The following is a 22,991-nucleotide window of genomic DNA, read 5'->3' as shown; positions in this document are numbered from 1 at the left end:
TTCTGGGAGAACAAACAGCTCCCAGGCAACTCTGTGACCTGCTGTGTGGACTGCAAGCACTATTCCCACAGAAGGGGAACACCTGAGGCCTCTCTGCTGGTAGGCTTTGGCTCTCGTCCTATAATCTCAAGTGAAGCTAATGCCAAGTGTAGGCAGTGACAGTCTTGTGAACCTGAATGTTTAGTTGAACCTAAAATGACCCTGTGATAGATGTTTCAAGTACCATATTATGGGTATTAATGAATTTATACATATCAAATGTTTAAACAATATCTGGGCCAGATGTGGTCGCTTATGCCTGTAATCTCAGCACTTTGGGAGGTGGAGATGGGTGGATCGCTTGAGGTCAGGAGTTTGAGACCAGTGTGGTCAACTTGGTGAAACTCCAGCTCTACTAAAAATACAAAAAATTATCTGGGTGTGGTGGCACACGCTGTAATCCCAGCTCCCTCAAGAGGCTGAGGCAGGAGGATTGCTTGAACCTGGGAGGTGGAGGTTGCAGTGAGCCAGGATCACGCCACTGCACTCCAGCCCGGGTGACAGAGTGAGACTCTGTCTCAAAAAATAAAAAATAAAAAATAAAATATCTGGTACATAATAACTCAGTAAATGTTAGCTATTATTTCCCATGGTCAGAAATTTGCAGAGTAGAAATATGAATTTAGTCATGGCTGATTTTAGATACTGTGCCCCTAACTCTTACATTTTTATTCTTTTGCTACATGGAATCAATTCCCTATTGATATAGTTTGGATATTTGTCCTCATCCAAGCCTCATGTTGAAATCTAATCTCCAGTGTTGGAGGTGGGGCATAGTAGGAGAAGACTGGATCATGGGGGTGGGTTTCTCACTAAACCCATGGGTGCTAAAGCACCATCCCCTCGGTGCTGTCATCACAACAGTGAGTTAATTCTCATAAGATCTGGTCATTTAAAAGTGTGTGTGGCACCTGCCCCAACCCCCACTCTCTCTCATTGCTCCTGCTTTGACCATGTGAGATGCCTGCTTCCTCTTCACCTTCTACTATGACTCAAAGCTTCCTGAGGCCTGCCCAGGAACCAAGCAAATGCCAGCACCATACTACCTGTACAGCCTGCAGAGCCATGAGCCAATTAAACCTCTTTTCTTTATAAATTACCTAGCCTCAAGTATTTCTTTACAGCAACACAAGAACAGCATAACACATCTAAATCTGCTCTCAAAAAAATTTTTATATCAGATGTGTACTGCAGTGCAAAATTATGTGATTTTATACATGCTCATGAATAGCACATTTATAAGGCTGATCTTTAATTTCTGTTCCCAAACCTATTAATGCCAGGTATAACTGTTATTATAATTTTATGAAAAAAAATGATGATGAACTATGAGTGCAAAGAGTTACTCCCTTCTAGGATAACTAAGTAGAACATTCTGTAAAGACTTGGAGAAAAAAAAGCAAGTCACTAAAAAATGTTTTGCCCTTGAAGCAGGTGTGAGTGAGAAAAGTATAAAAGACTAGGGAAAGAAAACAGATCATGATATCAGATTGCTTCACTATCCTTTAGTTCCTACCCCACTTTAAAGACACCAAAACTGGAACTCAGAGTAAGCTTGACCTGGAGCTCTAATCAGTAGAAAACAAACATACAGAGACACACATACACACACATTCTAGCTCCCTTTCTCTTTTGGCCCTACATCAAAAGACTAGCATATAAATGTACCAAAATCATTTAAGTTAAAACAAAATGTTTCTCTATCTATCTATCTCCCCACCCTCCACCAATATATATATAATTTTTATGAGTTCAATAAGATGGTTTTGCCGGTGCTTACATTAAATAGTTGCAGGGAACATAAGAAATGGCTTATAAAGTAGGAGAACTAAGGTAAAGAGGGTAACCAATGCTACGGGAAACAGGGTAAAGAAAGATACAGAGTAGGGACTACTTGAGCTGAGCAGACAGACAGTCCTGGGTAAAGGCACTGGAGATACAAGAACAATGTGGGCAAAGGCCCAGAGGCCCAAGTAGAATGGCTTATTGAGAGAATGTCAACAGAAAATTGAGAGAAAATGGAGCAAATAAGACTCTAAGCAGCAAAATATAATAACTGGACAAGCATCTTCAAAGGTCATTGTAGCAGTGGCAGTAAGGGTGATTTGGGGATATGGAGAATGACAGACTTAAAGAAAAGAACTTCCAAAGTCCAAGCAAGAAATGAGAGTGCCTAGGACTAAGTGAGAAGAGACAAAAATGAAAACATGAAGGCAGAATCAACAAGACTTACCCACCACGTCCTTAGCTATATGACTCTAGTGAAAAGAAGGAATACAGAGTAACTGGTTTGTTGCTTTAGTGGCTCTGTAGATCACAAATTATTTTCCCAGTTAACTTTAAAGAAGAAAAAGCAAGATTGGCAGAAGAAGAAGTCAATTCAGATTATTTTGAGTTTAAGGAGCCTGTAGGACAGAAAACAGAAATGCTCAATCATTAGCTGAATATGCATAAATGGATTTGAGGAGAAACGTCTGATCTGGGTTGGACACTGGTGACCTAATCCTTTATATCTGAAGCCATGGGAGTGGATGTTATTAATGAGAAAGTCCAGGGAAGGGGAGCAAAGAAAAAGGTCAAGGGCAGAACCCTGAATCACACCCACTTTTCAGAAACAGTCATGCAGGAGAACAACAAGAGGATACTAACAAGGAAAGGTCTGCAAGATGGAAGCACATTTAGGCCAATGGGACCTCAGAAGCTGCAAGGTCAGATGGGTTTGTGAACCCAAAAGTATCTGAGACAGGTCCCAATTTAGAAAGTTTATTTTCCCAAGCTTAAGAATGCACCCCCGACATAGCCTCAGGCAGTCCTGATGACACGTGCCCAAGGTGGTCGGGATACAGCTTACTCTCACACATTTTAGGGAGGCATAATACATCAGTCAATACATGTAAGATTGGTTGGATCTGGAAAGGCAGATAATGAGAAGCGGTTGAGGGGTGGCTTCCAGGTCATAGGTAGATTTAAAGATTTTCTGATTGGCAATTGGTTATTATCTAAAGACCTAGAATCACTAGAAATGAATGTCCGGGTTGCAATAAGAGGTTGTGGATATCAAATTTGATCGTGGAGATGAAGCCTCCAAGAGGTAAATTTCAGAGAGAACAGATTGTAAATGTTTCTTATCAGACTTAAGGTCTGTGTTGATGTTGATGCTGGCTGGCTTTTCCTGAATTCCAAAAGGAAGAAGTGCATAATGAGGCATGTTGGACCCCCCTTCCCATCATGGCCTGAACCAGTTTCTCAGGTTAACCTTGGCAGAGAGGAGGGGTCCATTCAGATGGTCTGGAGGATTGGAATTTTATTTTTGGTTTACAGTTTCAAGGAGAAGCAGGACAATCATGTCAGAGAGCTTAAGTGAGGTTGAAAATGCTCCACCGGATTCAGCAGTCTTGAGGCTATCAGAATCCTTTGGCAGGGCAGCGATTTGGAGGGGTGAGGGTAGAGGGATGGAGAGGAGGGAAAAGGACAGGCAAAGGGGCACAGATACCTCCATCAGGGAGTGAGAATGCCCAACACAAATTCCTTAAGGCACCCTGTGAGGCTATCACCTTGGCACAAACCCTATCACGTCAGTCAACTTTCTGGCAAGCCGCAGATCTTTAGAAACCTTGGTGTGCATTTCCCCGCTCGGTTTAGAACGCACCCCTGCCTCCACTCCACAAACGTCCACCGAGCCCTCAAAAACCTGGACAAATGACCTCGCCTCGAAAACCCCCTCATTGATGATCCCAGGAAAAACTAAAGCACTCACTTTGTTTCGTCCGTACCTTACATGGTTTTGTAATTATCTGTGGTGCCTCTGGCTGAAATCAAAGCGGGAGCCATACCCAAAAAGTCAAGGAAGGTAAGCGCCTTCCAGGCCACTCCTGAGGAGAAACGAACTACAATTCCCATGAGGCGGTGGGGCCACGGGACCACAACTCCCAGCATCCACTGCGCGGCCCAGGCCTGTCAGGGTAGTAGGCGCTGCGTGAGGCGGGTAAATGTTCGCGGAAGCGGCAAAGAAGACACGGCCTTGTGAGATGGCGGAGTTTAAGGAGAAGCCTGAGGCCCCGACTGAGCAGCTGGATGTCGCGTGCGGCCAGGAAAACTTGCCGGTGGGCGCGTGGCCCCCGGGGGCCGCGCCGGCGCCCTTCCAGGTAGGGGCGGGGCCAGGCGGCGCGGGAGGCGGGCGCGCGGCTCCCCCACGTGGTCTCCTCAAGCCGCCTCGCTGGGACGTGGGACGGCCTCCCAGTCGCGACCTTTTGTCTTCTCTTATAGCACACCCGTTGGTGCGCGGGAACAGGTGTGCATGCCCCAGCCTGGGCCTTTTTCTCTTAACCCACGGCATCACCTTAGCAAGGGTGTTGTCCTTTTCAGTCCATTCCCTGAAGCGCAGAAACAGAGGCCTTGTGAGAACCTGGCTTTTTGTCCCAGTCCTGTCCTCAGAACTCAAGGAGGCATCAAGGGGGGAGTCATTTACCTCCCTGGTCTCAGGTGTCTTTCACAGGTAGGATAAGCCGTCGGGCCTATTAGTGGATCGCATCCGGTGTCGTGCATAAAAACAGCGCCTCAAGTCAGCCTTAGCTGTGGTCTCCCTCATGCTGTGGGCTCTTGGGCGAGTATAAATTAGCTATGGCTAAGCAGTAGAGTCTTCCATTGTACAGTTTAACAATACCTGTCTTCCGGATTGCTTTGAAAATTGCAAGGAAAATACACTTTCTGGTTTGCTGTAAGAACTCAGTAAATGTTTGCTGCTATTAACTATCTCAAAGCCCTTTCTACTCTTTTTTTTTTTTGAGACTGAGTCTCACTCTGTCACCCAGGCTGGAGTGGCGCGATCTCGGCTCACCGCAACCTCCACCTCCCGGGTTCAAGCTATTCTCCTGCCTCAGCCTCCCGAGTAGCTGGGATCACAGGCATGTGCCACCACGCCCAGCTAATTTTTGTATTTTTAGTAGAGACAGGGTTTCTCCATGTTGGTCAGGCTGGTCTCGAACTCCCAACCTCAGGTAATCCGCCTGCTTCTGCCTCCCAAAGTGCTGGGATTACAGGCATGAGCCACCGCTTCCATCCTCTACTCTGACTTTCTTGTCCCTCTGACCTTGGCCTGAGCGTTACCTAAGGAATAAGGAATGATCAAAGATTTTGAAATGGAAAGAGCACTGGATGGGGAAGTTGGAGAGCATGGTTCAGAGCTTAGCCATCTTAGCTACTTCCCAGAGCCTGAGTTTCTTCATCTGCAACATGAAAGTAATAATTTAAAAATGCATAGCCCCTTTAACATCCATTATCAACAGTGAACCGTATCTGCCTTTCCTTTTCTTAGGGGTCTTTGTGAGGATCAGATAAGATAATAGATTCAATAGCAGCTTTCAAAGATGTCAAGGAGAAGAATCAAACTCTGTAAAATATTTGAAGAGATTTATTCTGAGCCAAATATGAGCGACCATGGCCTGTGACACAGCCCTCAGGAGATGCTGAGAACATGTGTCCCAGGTGGTTAGGGCACAGCCTGGTTTTATACATGTTTGGGAGAGAGGAGACATCAATCAAATACATTTAACATGTACATAGGTTTGGTTCAGAAAGGCGGGGCAACTCAAAGTGGTTGTGGGTGGGGGGGCTTCCAGACTATAGGTAGATTTTAATTTTTCTGGTTAACAATTGGTTGAGTTTATCTGAAGACCTGGGATCAATAGAAATGTTTAGGTTAAGATAAAGGGGTTTTTTTGAGACGGAGCTTGACTCCATCACCCAGGCTAGAGTGTGGTGGTGCGATCAGCTCACTGCAACCTCCACCTCCCAGGTTCAAGCAATTCTTCCACCTCAGCTTCCCGAGTAGCTGGGATTACAGGCGCCTACAACCATGCCCAGCTAATTTTTGTATTTTTAGTAGAGACAGGGTTTTACCATGTTGCCCAGGCTGGTCTCAAACTCCTGACCTCAAGTGATCCGCCCAGCTCGGCCTCCCAAAGTGCTAGGATTACAGATGTGAGCCACCGCACCCGGCCACATAGAGACCAAGTTTTAATTGTGGGGAGGAAACTCTCAGCTGACTTCAGAGGGAGTAGGTTGTAAAACGTTTCTTATCGAACTTAAAAAGGTGCTTCGCTCTTAGTTGATTATCTCCTTGTTGTGGAAAGAAAGAAAAAGAGGGGGAAAGGGGATTCTGTATAGAATGTGGATTTTTCCCACAAGAGACAACCCTCCGGGACAATTTAAAGATATGGCAAGGAAATATATCTGGGGTTAAAATATTTTGATTTCTTCCCTTATTTGTTATGTGATGTTATGCCAGAGTCAGGTTAGAAAGCAGACCATGCTATGTAGGGTTAAAATTAAAACTCCTCTGATGAGACTTTATGGTTTGTAAGGCATGACTCCCCAGGTGCCTTAGGTAGGAATTTGGGCAAGATAAAAAAAAAATCAGGGTTTAGTCCTCAAAGAGTAGAATAAGATATTAATGTCAGAAATTATTATTGTTCCCCAGACTACCTTTGGCAATTTATGGTTAATAATACAGTTAGCTGGCCCAATATTAAACAGTGGTCCCTGAAAACTTAGGACTAAGCATTGCTGAGTTCCTGGTCAAAAACACTGATTTAAAAAACCACTGTTCTAGTCCATTCTTAATTCAACAAATATTTATTGAGAGCTAAATATATGCAAGGTAGTGGGTTGGGCTGCAAAGAATACAACAAACAGAAAAACACACTCTACCCTCAAGGTGTTTATAACTGTCACGATTAGCTTCAGTATTCCTGCTGTGCGTGTGTGTGTGCGTGTGTGTGTAGGTGTGTGTTTGAGACTATTCTATAAATCTGTTTCCAATCTTGAGTCATATTTTTCTTTGCCATATCTAAGAACAATCTGTAAAACTATGTGCCTGACATATTTTTTTAATTAACTCACTTTAGGCATTTAATTATTTAAAAATAAATTATATAAGTATCTCCCTTAGAATCATTGTAATCATTAATGTCCATAAAATCATGAGGTTTTCTATTTTGCAAAGTCTATATTAAAATAAATACATCTATTTTTAAAAGGGGAGAAAGGAGTGACAAGAGGAAACTTTGTGATTGATTGTTATATCTACAGTTGGTGGGCATAAATGAAAATTGGGAGATTAAAACCCACTCCCACAGTGTTCTAACTATCTCTGTATATGCACAGCTCCCAATAGAGTTAGAGTTACAAAAATAAGACAGGATCCCTTCCTAAGAGAGCTTATTGTCTTTCTTACCAAGAAGATCAAACATGCTTGAAACATTTAAGTGACAAGCCTAAAAGTGCATTCAACTCGTTTTCTTCCATGTATTCATGGAACACAAAACCAGTCTTATAAAAGGTCAAAACAGCTTGCTTGCTCCAAACCCTGCCTTCACAGGCATATGCACACATAAGAATTAAGGCATGAAAAAGTTTCAAGATAAAAATAACTTTGTGTCTGTTTTGCCTTTGGCTACTGTGTGAAAAGGCAAAAAAATTCAAATGTTCATATTGGAAACAAGCATATCATAATGTCATCAGTGTTGAAAGCCAAGTAGAAGATAAACTAATTGATTTTATTGAGCTAACAGTTGGATCTAACCATTTTTCAGGTCTCTGAAACCAGCTTCAAACATTATTTTTAAGATCTCAACAGGCCTTGACAAGAATTATCTGGCTCACAGTCTTCTAATAGCTGCTTGGAGGAAAAACAAACTTACGAGGATAAAGGCCAAGTACAAAGATTCTTGTAGCTGGGGTTTCAACACAACCAAAAAAGGAATGAAGATTTTCACAACACTTCTTTATAATTCAGAGGCCCAGGTTTTAAGCCTAGAATATTATAGTGTCATACTTCAGTTTCTGGGTCTTCAGTACAGAATGTGATTCAGAAAAGTCAAACTTCTCATTAACAAGTATCAAGAGCTGCAATCTGGCAATCGAAAAATGCTTCTTGAGCACCTGCTGTGTGCCTCCTCCTATGGATAGGAACCCCACTCCCATCACCATGCCACACTCCAAACCTCATAACTATGCTTTTCCCTGAGACACGTGTCCCCCTCTGTTAGAAAGGTAAGACCTACACATTTAACACAATTAGAGAGCCCTACAATCTGTGTCATTTAGACCCTGAAGTTCATGCTATTAACAGTAAATGTAAGTCTAGTTCAGAGAAGAAACAAATTATTGCAGACAGGAATAGCCAAGACAAGAGTGTATTTTCTCTTTTCTGTCAAAAAACTTGAAATCTTCACCCAGTGTTTCAAGGATCTGATTTCCAGTATATCATTTTCCCTGATTGTTTTGCATTTATTCCCAGCTCTTGCATGAGTAATTCTGTGCTTTGATACATACGAAGAAAAAGTAAAGCTTACATTGTAACAATGCAGGAAATTTAAAAAATCCCAGCCAGGCATGGTGGCTCACTCCCGTAATCCTAACCCTTTTGGAGGCCAAGGCGGAAGAATCACTTGAAGTCAGGAGTTTAAGACCACCCTTAACAAAGGGCAACAAAGTGAGACCTCATCTCTACAACAACATTTTATTTTAAATTAACCAGACATGGTGGTGCATGCCTGTAGTGCCACCTACTTCGGAGGCTGACCTTGAGCCCAGCAGTTGGAGGCTGCAGTGAGCTATGATCATGCCATTGCACTCCAGACTGGGCAGCAATGTCTTAAAAAAAAAAAAAATCCCATTCTCCATGTCCTTTATACTTTTCTGACTGTTTCTAAATCCCAGTATGTGCATATTGCAGACAGTAAGGTAATACTTGATAAATGAAAGAAGTCTGGTCTGGGTCAGCTCTTAGCTTTTCTCCACTCAAATGGAGAAGTAATGGAGGAAAGGTATACAGTCTGATGGCTTCCTAGACACAATTTTGGTTTGAATATGTTTGAACCTGGAAAGTTTAACTCCAGAACTTATTTTCTTCACTACCCTACTATGTACTACCTGCAAAATTTTTATTGAATACATATATGCTAATCCCTAGAGTAAGCTTTTTAAGCCAGTTCTGTCATTTTTTCTTTCACAGAAACCTATGAAATAAATAAGATGTTTAGTAATGTTAAGTAATTTGCCAGAAACATATGTTGTTTTAAATATAACATCTGAAAGTAATATCTAGAAGAATTGAAAGAAGCCAATATTTTTATAAAGTACCTGACATGGAGTACAGCATTATTTCATTAAAATTTCATGATAGCCACCCCAAATGTGGGTATTATCCTTGTCTTACAGGTACTAATCTGAAGCCTAGCCAGTCACTTGTCCAGAATCACAATGCTAATAAGAGCCTGGCTGTGGTTTGTGTCTCCTTTAGAGCATTCCATGTTCTGCACTAGGAAGCTCTCCGCTGCTTCCTCACAGTTCAAGACCATAGTCACAGAGTTTTCCTGCCTGGTCTCCTGCACACTTTGCTGTAGTCTAACCTCCTAATTGAAGACATCTTTGTTCATTGACCATTTACACCTTTGACTTGTCTATGAAAAGAGTCAAACTCTGCAAAATATTTGAAGAGATTTATTCTGAGCCAAATAGGAGTGACCATGGACCATGACACAGCCCTAAGGAGATCCTGAGAACATGTACCCAAGGTGGTTGGGATATGGCTTAGTTTTATACATTTTAGGGAGAGATGAGACAACAGTCAAATACATGTAAAACGTACATTGGTTCAGTCCAGAAAGACAGGACAGCTGGAAGCGGAGGCTTCCAGTTTCTGATTAACAGTTTGCTTGAAGGAATTGTTATTGTCTAAAAACTTAGGAATGCCTTGGGTAAGATAAAGGGTTGTGGAGACCAGGGGTTTATTATCATGCAGGTGAAGCCTCCAGGTAGCAGGCTTCAGAGAGAATAGATTGTAAATGTTTTTTATCAGACTTAAAGAGTCTGTTCTATCAGTAATTCCAAAAGGGAAGAGGGTATAATAAGGCATGTCTGACCCCCACCCCCTTCCCATCATGACCTGAACTAGTTTTTCAGGTTAGCTTTGGAATGCCCTTGCTGGGAGGAGGGGTCCATTCAGATGATCAGGGGACTTAGAATTTTATTTTTGGTTAACAGAGTACATTTTCTAGCCATTTCCTGAAACCATTCTCAGCTTCTACCCAGGGTGTATCAGTCAGGACTCATTTGTTTGCAAGAAACATAAACAACACAAACTGGCTCCAACAAAAAAGGTAAGGAATTGCCTCAAATCAGAAAAGTCCAAGTGATAACTATAGGCATGTCTGGACCCAGTAACTCTAAAAGTATTGTCAGATACTTCTTCCCACCACCTTCCCCCTTCACACCCCTGCTTCCCATTTCTGTGGTAGGCTACACACTCAGTAGGCCTCATCTATGTGGCAGAACTTGGAAATGCCAGGCAAACACTACAGTTGAATAATTCTAGTAGAAAGAGAATGCCTCTTCCCTGATTGTTTCAGCAGAAGTCTGGCTTAGGTCATATCAGCTGACTCCCAGTTTGTAACCCACTTTACATTAGCTTTAAGATACAATTATATTTCAGATACAATTATTATTTAACTATGGGGAAACAGTCTGAGAAATGCATCATTAGACAATTTCATCATTATGCAAAAGTCATAGAGTACACAGTACTTACACAAACCTAGATGGTATAGCATACTACACACTTATGCAATATGATAATGCCCTATCACTCCTAGGCTACAAACCTGCACAGAATGTTACTACACTGAATACTGTAGATACTTGTAACACAGTGGTGTTTGTGTATCTAAACATAGAAAACATACAGTAAAAATACTGTATTCTAATCTTACAGGACTACCATTGTATAAGCATATATGTGGTCTGACCAAAAAGTCATTATGCAGCACATGACTACTCAAAGTTTAACCGCGTGGCATGTAAATATTTGAATAGAATGTTAGGACAATGACCTCACATTATTTCTGAAAATAATAAATAGCTTTTCAGTATGTAAATACCTGAAAAGATAGGTAATTACATAATCAGATGTTAAATTAGACTAAGATTTTCAAAAGATTATTCTTGAGTATAGTCATTTTTTAAGTCATTATCATCTGAAATGATATTTTATTGACCTTTTATGGAGGAGAAAATGGAAACATGAAGACAAAATGACTCAAAGCAATTATTGGTATCAGGATCAGTGATTATATCCATCAAGGGGAAAAAAATTGTTTAAACAGGAAATTTTCCCAGAAGTCTCTGTTATCTTTTGGAAGGTATCTGCAGTTCATTTGGAATTAGCTACTGTCTATAAGTCCCTTAAGGATTATAGATTGTGCAGCAAGTTTAATTGCAGAATTTTAAAAAATATATCATGAGATTCTTCAAAATCTTTTTAAATTTGTAAGTAAAAATAACTAAATAAAACTGTTTTTCACCTGCTTTCCTGATTAGAAAACTGCAGTAAGTCAGACTGGATTTTAAAAGAAGTTATCCGTGTCAAAAGAAAAACTTTAGCGTTTAGTGATTTATATAGTACCTTAAAAATATGTGCACCTTTAATGACAAATCAACTTAAAAGTTTAACATGAAAAGTTTAACAAAGAGATCTTCATTTTACAAGTACTTTTTAAAATGTCTCAGTAACCATTTACATTTCAACATTGAACCTTTAAAAAGCTGAAAGTAGATTCTATATAAAACAGCAGTCATTGAGTTTGACTGATAGAGCATCATTTTCTAACCTATCCTTTATCCATTTAGGATATTCCTGCTAAGCTAAAGCTGTAAGAAACAACACAAACAAAAGCTATTTCCTCTCTCCACCCCCAAATGACTTTTTAAGCAGAATGTTGGCCTTCCCCCACAGGTCCTCCCACTGGTTGTCCTCCTCATCTTTCACAAGAGGATGTCAGTCCTCCCCAGCTCAGAGTTTTTTTTAGTATAGGGTTTTGCACTTAACTACATAGCTCCACCCGAGGCCTCCACAAGGAGTATAACTATCTGCTGTTCAATACCTTTCTAAAGCCTGGCCTGGAGACAAAATATTAATGGAGGATTGACTGGAAGACGTGGTGCAAACATTCCTCCAGGTGCTTTAAAATCTATCCCCAATGAAAGGCCGTGCAACTGGTTCCTTGTAGAACTGCTCTTACCCATCTGTGCTGTTGTGGGATCCCAGCAGCCTTTACTGGGGACCAGAATAAAAAACAGCTCATGAAACTGCTTCCTGGAAAAGAGTGGTTTAGAAGAACACATTGGTGGAATTCCTTCCTGATATCAATACTGAAAAAAGTCAATGCCGCTTCTGAACAATGAGATTATTCCTTACAGGCAGGGCAAGCTACGTATCTAATCATATATCCTTCTCTGAATTGGCAGCTCTCAGGCAGAGCCAAATGTCCAGTCTACTTCTACCACACACTGTGTGTCTAAGCTCACTGGACCTGTTTGTTCTATTTCCCTTTCACCTTACTCTCCTTACTTGTTCATTTATCTTACCTGTTTGTAAGTCTCATTAAATCCTTTTTGGAATAAAGCAGATATAAAATGGATTGGGTTCTATGTAAGCAAGAATTACTGTATACGTAAAAAAATCTGCTGGTTTCATGAGAGATACTTTAATCTGAAATCACAGTTTGAAAATATGCTTCACAATGCTAACGATGATCTAACCAGAGATCGGGCTTCACAGAGAGTTTAGATTGAGGATTGTCTTCTTTTTATATAACATTTTATAAATGTAATGTTTTGAAAATACAGGTACATTTAAATGACAGTTTTTTTCATATTCCTTTCTCATTTAATTAGAATAGTGTTTCTTTACAAGTGTATATCTATAATAAATTTAAATATCTAGTAATATCTATTTAAGAAATAGCATTTTTGGAATTCTGTGTGCAATTGACTAGTCATCTATGACTTTCTTATCCCCAACCAGTATCTGAGGTAACTCACAATTAAAATACATATATGCATGTATATTATCAGGTAAAGGTAAAAGAGATCAAAAGCTAAGGATAAAATGCTTAACTGTACTCAGACACTAAATTCAGCACTGAGTTTTCTGACATCCAAAGCTAAAAGGGAAACAAAAGAAGTTACAAAGCTTTCCATTTCTGATAAGAGAAAAAAATAGTATTTTTCTTATTGTCCTTATGCATACATAATAATACATATATATGTCCTTATATGTACCTATATATAACATACTATTATATACATTAAGTATTATAATGCCCAACTCATCCTTATACATACCTAAAATAAAACCACAAATTCTAAAAATTAATCTTAGCTGGACATAGTGGTTCCCACTTGTAGCTGTAGCAACTAAGGAAGCTGAGGCAGGAGAATCGCTTGAGCCCAGGTTACAGTAAACTGTGATCACACCACTGCACTCCAGCCTGTGCAACAGAGCAAGACCCTGTCTCTAAAAAAAAAAAAAAAAAAAAAAAAAAAAAAAAAAAAAAAAAAAAAAAATTCTTGTTTTATTGGAGAGAGATCTTTTTGGACAGTATCTTAGTACGCTGTGTTTTGTCAGTTTTGTCCTGTTTTTATATATGTTAGAATTAGAATGGGTCCCAGTCAAAAGCTACTGGGAATATATAGGAAATATATGACATGCCATGCTGACTTACAGTGTGTATATTTTTTACAGTACACTCCCGATCATGTAGTTGGACCTGGAGCAGACATTGATCCCACTCAAATAACCTTTCCCGGATGCATTTGTGTCAAAACTCCCTGCCTCCCTGGCACTTGCTCCTGTCTCCGCCATGGAGAGAACTATGATGATAACTCATGCTTCAGAGATTTAGGATCTGGAGAAAAGTATGCAGAGCCTGTTTTTGAATGCAATGTCCTGTGCCGATGCAGTGACCACTGCAGAAACAGAGTGGTCCAGAAAGGTCTACAGTTCCACTTCCAAGTGTTCAAGACGCATAAAAAAGGCTGGGGACTTCGTACCTTGGAATTTATACCGAAAGGAAGGTTTGTCTGTGAATATGCTGGTGAGGTTTTAGGATTCTCTGAAGTTCAGAGAAGAATTCACTTACAAACAAAATCCGACTCCAATTACATTATAGCCATCAGAGAACATGTTCATAATGGGCAGGTAATGGAAACATTTGTTGACCCTACTTATATAGGAAATATTGGAAGATTCCTTAATCATTCTTGTGAGCCAAACCTTTTGATGATTCCTGTCCGAATTGACTCAATGGTACCTAAGTTGGCACTTTTTGCAGCCAAAGATATTGTGCCAGAAGAAGAACTCTCTTATGATTATTCAGGAAGATATCTTAATCTAACAGGCAGTGAAGACAAAGAAAGGCTAGATAATGGGAAACTAAGAAAACCTTGTTACTGTGGTGCCAAATCATGTACTGCTTTCCTGCCTTTTGACAGTTCTCTGTACTGCCCCTTAGAAAAGTCGAACATCAGTTGTGGAAATGAGAAGGAACCCAGCATGTGTGGCTCAGCCCCTTCTGTGTTCCCCTCCTGCAAGCGATTGACCCTTGAGGTGAGTCTGTTCAGTGATAAGCAGCTTGCCCCTCCCCTTAGTGGAAGACAGTGGTTGGCTAGCTTTACCTCTGCCTAGTTACATAAGTTTAACTCAGGAATGTGGCAGAGACTACAAGTTGTCCATCAGTATCCTTTCTCCCTTTCTGTAATAGAATTCTCCATTTAACAGGAGTACATGACTACCCAGAATACTCACTTTCCTAGTTAGATTTGTCTTAGTAACTGTTCTAGTTAATAGGATATAAGCAAAAATGACAAGTGCTTAAATGGAGATATCCTGCCCTTCACCTCCTCTTTCTTCCTGATGGCTGGAATGTATACATGATGACTGGAACTGGAGCAGTCATCCTAGACCCCAGAATGACCCTGGGAAAGGAAGCCATTGCATAGAAAAATCAACAAGATTAAAAGGAGTCTAGGTGTCTGGTACTGTAGAACATCCTACCAGTCGTGATCTGACACCTTTGTACTTTCAGGTGAGAAATAGTCTCTCCCTTGCTTAAGCCACTGTTATTGTAAGTTTTCTAGCACCAACATCGAACCTAATAATGATCCAAGAAACCCTTGTGGCTGCATACCTAAACCCTGCTTTCCAACCAATTTTAACAGTAATAAAGCTGACATTTTGATTTCTGTCTGACTCCTGCATCCTACTTGTTTCTAAGCATGGATCAAGGAAAAAGGCATTATTAACTATCACCTGCTAAAACCCCAGTAAGTACCACCAGTAGTGAAAAATATAACCATGAAAATGACTTACATGTTGTAACCAAAAGTCAGAAAAAGAGACATATTGTAAATTTTTCATTATATACTTGGCTGTACTCCAAATCTTGTGAAGTTACGCTTCAAAACTTCAAACAGCCTCACTTCATGTATAAATAACAGAAAAATAACCCTGTCCACACCACAGAAGGAGACGGGAGTTTTATGATCCCATTTAAACTTCTAGAGCAGCAAACATCTCCAACTACCTTCCTTAAAGCAGGGATGTTGCAAAAATACAGTTACTGTGGAGGTTTATCAGACATTTTGAAAGCTAAAATAATTACTAGAGCCCCTATGATATTATTAAGTAATTTAATTTCTTCTCTAGTACATGAAAACCCTACCACTAGGAGGCCCTGCACTTTCAACATTATAGGAATCCATGTTATATATAACACTATTCCTCCAAGTACATTGTACACTTTAAATGAGTGAAATATACAGCGTGTGAATTGTATCTCAATAAAGCTGGGTTGTTTTTAAGTATCTTAGGGTTTATAATGTTCATATAACATTATATGGAATGGTTCCCTGTGAACAAATGGTACTAGAGTACACATAAAATGCCCCAAATTACAAATACATAGTATCAAAAATTTTCCTCCAAATTAATCATTTCTCCATGCCAACTTTCCTCTGTTACTTCAATGCCTCTGAAGCAGTCCTGCTTTTTATAAGGCAGCTTGTATCCCTCACTCCAAAATGTGCTTTTTCTTGCTCACAAGCTCACCTAATAACTGAGATGCTTCAGGAGCAATATGGAAGTGGTCAGAAGGAAAATGATTGGCCCACCATTTGATTCTGCAGATACCCTTTTCTATGTCCTTTTGCCTTTCTCTATTAAACAGCAGAGGTATTCCCAGAGGACAATCTTCCATTCAGAGACAAGGACACAAACAGCCCCGTCCAACTCAGTGACTCTGCCAGAGACAACTGACTGAATATGGACCCCTGGAAATTTTTTGTCCTCAGGCACTAGTTTATTATATAGCACTTAGTTCTAGAAACCAGATTCCTAAGGTAAGAGTCAAAGAGTCTTTATTCCAAGTCTTTTCTAAGCAGCAAGTTAACTGCATTTGTTTGCTTCATTGCCATATTTTTGAGAATGTTGACACCTATTTTGAGAGAAAACATTTAAAAATATACTTCCACTTGACTATTATCCCATGATAAAATAACATTTTTATAATTATAAATTATAAGATTCAAATTTTAAAAGATGGGGCTGGGTGCAGTGGCTCTCACCTGTAATCCCAGCACTTTGGGAGGCCGAGGCAGGCAGAACACTTGAGGTCAGGAATTTGAGACCAGCCAGGCCAACATGATGAAACCCCATCTCTACTAAAAATACAAAAATTAGTTAGATGTGGTGGCACATGTCTGTAGTCCTAGCTACTCAGGACACTGAGGCATGAGAATCGCTTGAGCCCGGGAGGCAGAGGTTGCAGTGAGCCAAGATTGTACCACTGCACTCCAGCTTGGGTGACAGAGCAAGACTCTGTCTCAAAAAAAAAAAAAAGTAGTTACAGTTTTTGCATTGTTGGAATTTGGTATTTGATATTGGAATACATTCTTAAATAAATGTGGTCATGTTATACATCATTTTAATGAGCATTTCTTGCTTTGTGTTTTTTTGCTAATGACCTCTTACTTGCTGTTTATGTTTATTTTAGACTATGAAAATGATGTTAGACAAAAAGCAAATTCGAGCAATTTTCTTATTCGAGTTCAAAATGGGTCGTAAAGCAGCAGAGACAACTCGCAACATCAACAATGCATTTGGCCCAGGAACTGCTAACGAACGTACAGTGCAGTGGTGGTTCAAGAAGTTTTGCAAAGGAGATGAGAGCCTTGAAGATGAGGAGCGTAGTGGCCGGCCATCAGAAGTTGACAATGACCAGTTGAGAGCAATCATTGAAGCTGATCCCCTTACAACTACACGAGAAGTTGCTGAAGAACTCAATGTCAACCATTCTACGGTTGTTCGGCATTTGAAGCAAATTGGAAAGGTGAAAAAGCTTGATAAGTGGGTGCCTCATGAACTGACTGAAAATCAAAAAAATCGTCGTTTTGAAGTGTCATCTTCTCTTATTCTACGCAACCACAATGAACCATTTCTCGATCGGATTGTGACGTGCGATGAAAAGTGGATTTTATATGACAACCGGCGACGATCAGCTCAGTGGTTGGATCAAGAAGAAGCTCCAAAGCACTTCCCAAAGCCAATCTTGCACCCGAAAAAGGTCATGATCACTATTTGGTGGTCTGCTGCTGGTCTGATCCACTACAGCTTTCTGAATCCCGGTGAAACCGTTACATCTGAGAAATATGCTCAGGAAATTGATGAGATGCACCAAAAACTGCAACGCCTGCAGCTGGCATTGGTCAGCAGAAAGGGCCCAATTCTTCTCCACGACAATGCCCGACCGCATGTTGCACAACCCACACTTCAAAAGTTGAATGAATTGGGCTATGAAGTTTTGCCTCATCCACCGTATTCACCTGACCTCTTGCCAACCAACTACCACGTCTTCAAGCATCTCAACAACTTTTTGCAGGGAAAACGCTTCCACAACCAGCAGGATGCAGAAAATGCTTTCCAAGAGTTCATTGAATCGCGAAGCACGGATTTTTATGCTACAGGAATAAACCAACTTATTTCTCGTTGGCAAAAATGTGTTGATTGTAATGGTTCCTATTTTGATTAATAAAAATGTGTCGAGCCTAGTTATAATGATTTAAAATTCACGGACCAAAACCGCAGTTAGTTTTGCATCAACCCAATATCTTCATAGATTGAAACAGAAATTAAAATTGCATTTGAAGTAGATTCCACGGACTTATATTAAGAATGTAGAAAGGTGGCCTGGCATGGTGGCTTACAACTGTAGTCCCAGCACTTTGGGAGGCTCAGGCGGGCAGATCACTTGAGTCCAATAGTTCAGGACCAGCCTGGGCAACATAGTGAGACCCTGACTCTAATAAAATAATTTTTTTAAAAAAGAGTAGAAATACGTACCTTGAAAAACATTTTGGCCCAAGAATAATAACGATCACACTTGAAGAACAAAGCTTTTCTTTAAAAAAAATTTTCTTTAATTTTCAAATTACTATTCACAAAATAGCAGTGGCTGTTAGATTTTGTTCTTGGCCAAATGGAAAATTTTGCCCTAATTAAAATGTAGTCACTCTCCAGTGTGCTACCATTGAACAAATCACTGAACCTTTCCAAGTCAAAGTTTCCTTAGTTGGGAAGATTGAGTTAACACATGCAAAGGGGTTAGCACAATGGCTGAGTATATAGAAAGTATTCAATAAATGTAAATTATTAGTCTTGAGAACTGTCTGTAGCATGTGACCCAAAGTTCTCCCTTCTATTCAGGTGTAATTAGGATATAATGTCCTTCAGTGGCAGACTTAAAGGGGGAAAAAGTCACAAAGAGGTGACCAGAAGGGTTAGAGCTGAGCAAGAGAGGTTCCTGCCCTGAGCCCTGCATTTTAGAGTGCCTAGGGTTACATACGTATGACACACACGAGTTAAAGAAGACATGGTTACCATAACCAGACACATGAGTTAAAGAAGACATGGATACCATAACCAGACAAAGACATTACTAGGAAAGAAAACTAATACCAATATCCCTTTTGAATATAGAGGCAAAAAAAAAGTACTAGCAAATGAAATCCAGCAAGATGTAAAAAGAATTATACACTGTGATCAAGTGGGATTTATCCCAGGAAAGCAAGTTTGGTTTAACATACGAAAATCAGTAAATCCAGTATATTAATGGGATAATTCACAAAAAATAAATACATAATCGTTTCCATAGACACAAAGCATTTGACAAACTCCAGTAGCCTTTCATGATAAAAGCAGTGAACAGACTAGAAGTAAACAGGAACTTCTTCAACCTGAGAAAGGATATCTATGAAGACCCACAGCTAACATCATACATAATGATGAAAGACTGCAAGCTCTTATCCTAAGATATGGAACAAGAAAATGATCTCCAAGCTCACCACTTCTATTCAGCATTGTACTGGAGGTTCTAGGCAGGACAATTAGGCAGGTAAGAACTTAAAACTCAGGGCTGGGTTCAGTGGCTCATGCCTGTAATCCCAGCACTTTGGGAGCCAAAGCAGATAGATCACCTGAGGTCAGGAGTTCAAGACAAGCCTGGCCAATATGGCAAAACCCTGTCTATACTAAAACTACAAAAATAAGCTGGGCATAGTGGCACACACCTGTAATCCCAGCTACTCCTGAGGCTGGGGCAGGAGAATCATTTGAACCTGGGAGGCGGAGGTTACAGTGAGCTGAGATCACACCACTGCACTCCAGTCCAGGTGACAGAGTGAGACTGCCTCTCAAAAAACAAACAAACAAAAAAGCCTTAAAAATAATAAGACAAATGATCCAATTTAAACATGGGCAAAAGATCTGAATAGACATCAAAAATAAACATGAATGTGAAAATGTGCTCACCATCATTTGTCATCAGGGAATTGCAATTTAAAACTATAAGTTATCCCTTAGCACCCGCTAGGATGGTAGAAAGCGAAAACACTAAAAATGCCAAAAGATGGCAAGGATGTGGAGCAACAGGAACTCTTCGTTGTTCATTGAAATGTGACATGGTACAGCCTCTTTAGAAGACAGTTTGGTGGGCTCTTAAAGAGCTAGGCATAGCCTTAGCATTGATCCAGCAATCATGCTTCTGTTAGCAAAATGACAGGGGTTCAGTCTTGCTGCTCACCACACAGAATGTCAATCACTGAGACAATGAATGTTGCCAGGAAAGAAGTATTTAATTGGGTGCTGCAGCCAAGGAGAATGGGAGATAAAGTCTCAAATCCCTGACCAACTACAACTGGGGAGGCTTATATAGTGAGGGAAGGAATTAAGGGGGGTAAAGAAGCAATTATGATGAATGAGGGGGTCTGGCATCTTGTTTCGATGTGGTGATCTGGTGAGTTTAAGTTCCTTGCCTGAGGATCTGTTTCCTGAGGAAGGCACTCAGATGAGACAAATGTAAATTTCAAGTTTTGAGACCTGAAGGGTCAATTTCCATGTGTGTTCAAAAACTTTTAAATATCATTTCTATGGGACAGTTGGAACAGTTTCACTCCTAGGTATTTACTGATTTGAAAACTTGTCCTCATAAAAACAGCACACACGTGTTCATAACAGGGTTATAATTTGTTAAAACTTGAAGCAACACACATTTCTTCAATAAGTGAATGGATAAACAAACTGGTACATCCATATGATGGAATACTATTCAACAATAAAGAAATGAGCTATCGAGCCACAAAAAGTCCTGTATGAACCTTAAATGCATACTGTTAAGTGAGAGAAGTCATTCTGAACAGGCTGCATACTATATGAGTCCAACTATATGACACTCTGGAAAAGACAAAACAATAGGGAATAAAAATGTCAGTGGTTGCCAGAGTTTGAGGGGAGGGAGGAATGAATAGGTGAAGCACAGGAGATTTTTAGGGCAATGAAACAATTCTGTATGATACTGTGATGGTGTATACATGACATTGTGTATTTGTGAAAACATATAGAACTTTACTGCACAAAGGGTCAAAATTTTATGTAAACAATTTTAATCATTTAAGAAGGCAGGGAATCACAGGAATGCAGACTGTGACAAGAGAACGTAACTATTAGTACAAATGTAGGAAACAAACTCAAAAGAGTAGGGGTGAAAGGTGCTGATCTAAATAACTTTGGAAATTACTGGAGTTTGTAAAACTAAAAGCAAAAGGAACTGCATGTAAGCAGTTCCTAGTTGATACAAGTTGTTTCCCATGGGGGTTGTAGAGAAGTTTAAACATTCCCTCTGGAAGTTTGATAATTAAGTCTGCTGAAATGAACTGACAATAAACAGATTAAGAAAAGAAAGACCAGTTTAATTACGTACATGCAAATGGAAGCCTCAGAAAAATATGAGACTCAAAGGAGGAGACAGATGGTTGGAGGTTTCATAGCATAAAATGAATAGGGGCTTGAAGGGGAGGTGATGACAAGTTATGGGAGGAAAAGGGGAGGAACTGCATGCTGAACAAAGATTGTCTTATGTAAATAAAGTCTCTCAGGTCATAAAAGTTGTTTAGGAGTTTTTTATTGCTGCTGAAGAATAGGCAATAGCCTGTTTTGGTGTGGTGACAACTTTTAATCTCCTCTGGTGATAAATCTTTCCTGGTTGTTTGATGAAATTCCTAGGGAGGAGGCTCAAAACAAATGTATTCCTTTTGGAAGAACTTCCCTCAGTCAGAGAAGGGAACTTCAGGAGAGCCCCTCCCTGCACTTATGGGAGTAGGGTGAGAAACAAGAGAAAGCCAGACAGGCCTCCATTCTTGGGCAGCTTCTAAGTCCTTTCAATTTCCTTTAATTCTAAGTGCTCAGCATGTTAAAGGACCATACGTTGGGGTATCATTTTCCGAGCCTTAACAGGACACGATTCTGATATTAACAACTCTGATATCGCCTTACATGTATACTGGAATTAAACAAATTGATGGCAGATCGTGGGAGCCAGGTTTCTCACTGTTGGATTGGGAATTTATATTTAAGCAAAGGAAGGATGATCCATGTGGTAATGGATTAATTGGAGACATCAGCATGAACTCACATTTAGCTTAATATAGATACAGAAGGTTACATATAGAAATATTTCTAGATTACAGTTAGTATATTACAGTTAGTATGAACACATATATTTCCTTTCTCTGTCAGCTCAGACAGCCTAGAAGCAATGATGCTCCAGTAGCAAGGAGCATATTTAGCACTCAGATCTTGATTTTTATACCATTCTCCAACAACAAAAAAACAGGGCTCTTTGGAGAAATGGCTAATTCTGCTACTAGAGAAGGAAATCAACAAGCTGAGACTGGAGCATCTTGTAGTGCCAGAAAGTAAGGAAATGCTTAAAAAAAAAAAAAAAGAAAAAGGAAAAGAAAGAAAGAAAGAAACCTACATTAATGGGGGTGTCAAAGGAGTATAGAAACAAATTGAAAGAGCTCCCAGTGACCAAATCTGGAATAATTTGAGCCAGGAAATAAAGTAGTACTGGATTATAATACAAAATATAAAAATCTGTGAGTCCATACTGATATAAATAAATGATTGAATCAATAAATAAATGGGGTAAAAACAAATCTAACTTGCATAAGGATTCTAAATAATTTATGTAGCTATTTCTGCCCACAAAAAGGGGGACCATAAATTCCTACTCCTTTAGTGTAAGCTATACATAGTGACTTCCTCCCAACAAGTGTAGAATGGAAAGTTGAGGGTGGAGGAAAGGGAGGGGAGCAGAGTAACTTTACTCTGGGGAAACTTGACAAATTATCTCAGCTAGGTGATCAAGATCAATATGAACAGTGATAAATCATGTTGGTAGTATATGCCATTGACAGGATGTGATAAAGATGGTACATTAACTCTGAGGTCTTGCTCCCCGAACCCATAACCCAAGACTAATCATGAGGAAAAGAATCAGATAAATTTAAATACACGGTCATCTACAAAATACTTGAACATTATTCCTCAAGATTGTCAAGGTCATGGAAAACAAGAAAAGTCTAAGAAATTGTCACAACCAAGAGGAGTCAAAGAAGACATGATAAGTAAGTGTAATGTGGTGTCCTGGATGAGATTCTAGAACCAAAACAGACAGGTAAAACTAAAAATCTGAATCAACTATGGTCTTTAGTTAATG

General features: G+C 39.9%; 1 protein-coding gene across 4 annotated transcripts; it reads left to right on the top strand.

Annotated features, from left to right (window-relative positions):
• Positions 1-3,961: 3,961 nt before the first annotated feature.
• On the top strand, positions 3,962-19,671 carry LOC129471602 (histone-lysine N-methyltransferase SETMAR). Of its 4 annotated transcripts, XM_055260378.2 has the most exons (4): positions 3,981-4,184; positions 13,625-13,956; positions 14,374-14,488; positions 16,932-19,671. In XM_055260378.2, exons 1-4 carry the CDS (start codon positions 4,029-4,031, stop codon positions 17,964-17,966), a joined length of 1,638 nt encoding a protein of 545 aa, XP_055116353.1. In that variant the 5' UTR covers positions 3,981-4,028; the 3' UTR covers positions 17,967-19,671. The 4 variants fall into 4 exon arrangements, with proteins under 4 accessions (XP_055116354.1, XP_055116352.1, XP_055116355.1 ...); XM_055260379.2 differs by lacking the exon at positions 13,625-13,956 and having other exon boundaries at positions 3,962-4,184; XM_055260377.2 differs by having other exon boundaries at positions 3,962-4,184; positions 13,625-14,488.
• Positions 19,672-22,991: the final 3,320 nt, after the last annotated feature.

Source organism: Symphalangus syndactylus, chromosome 21 (genome assembly GCF_028878055.3).
Source record: "Symphalangus syndactylus isolate Jambi chromosome 21, NHGRI_mSymSyn1-v2.1_pri, whole genome shotgun sequence".
NCBI lineage: Eukaryota > Metazoa > Chordata > Mammalia > Primates > Hylobatidae > Symphalangus > Symphalangus syndactylus.
Note: the sequence above shows the minus strand (reverse complement) of the source record. Positions and strands in the feature narration are given on the sequence as shown.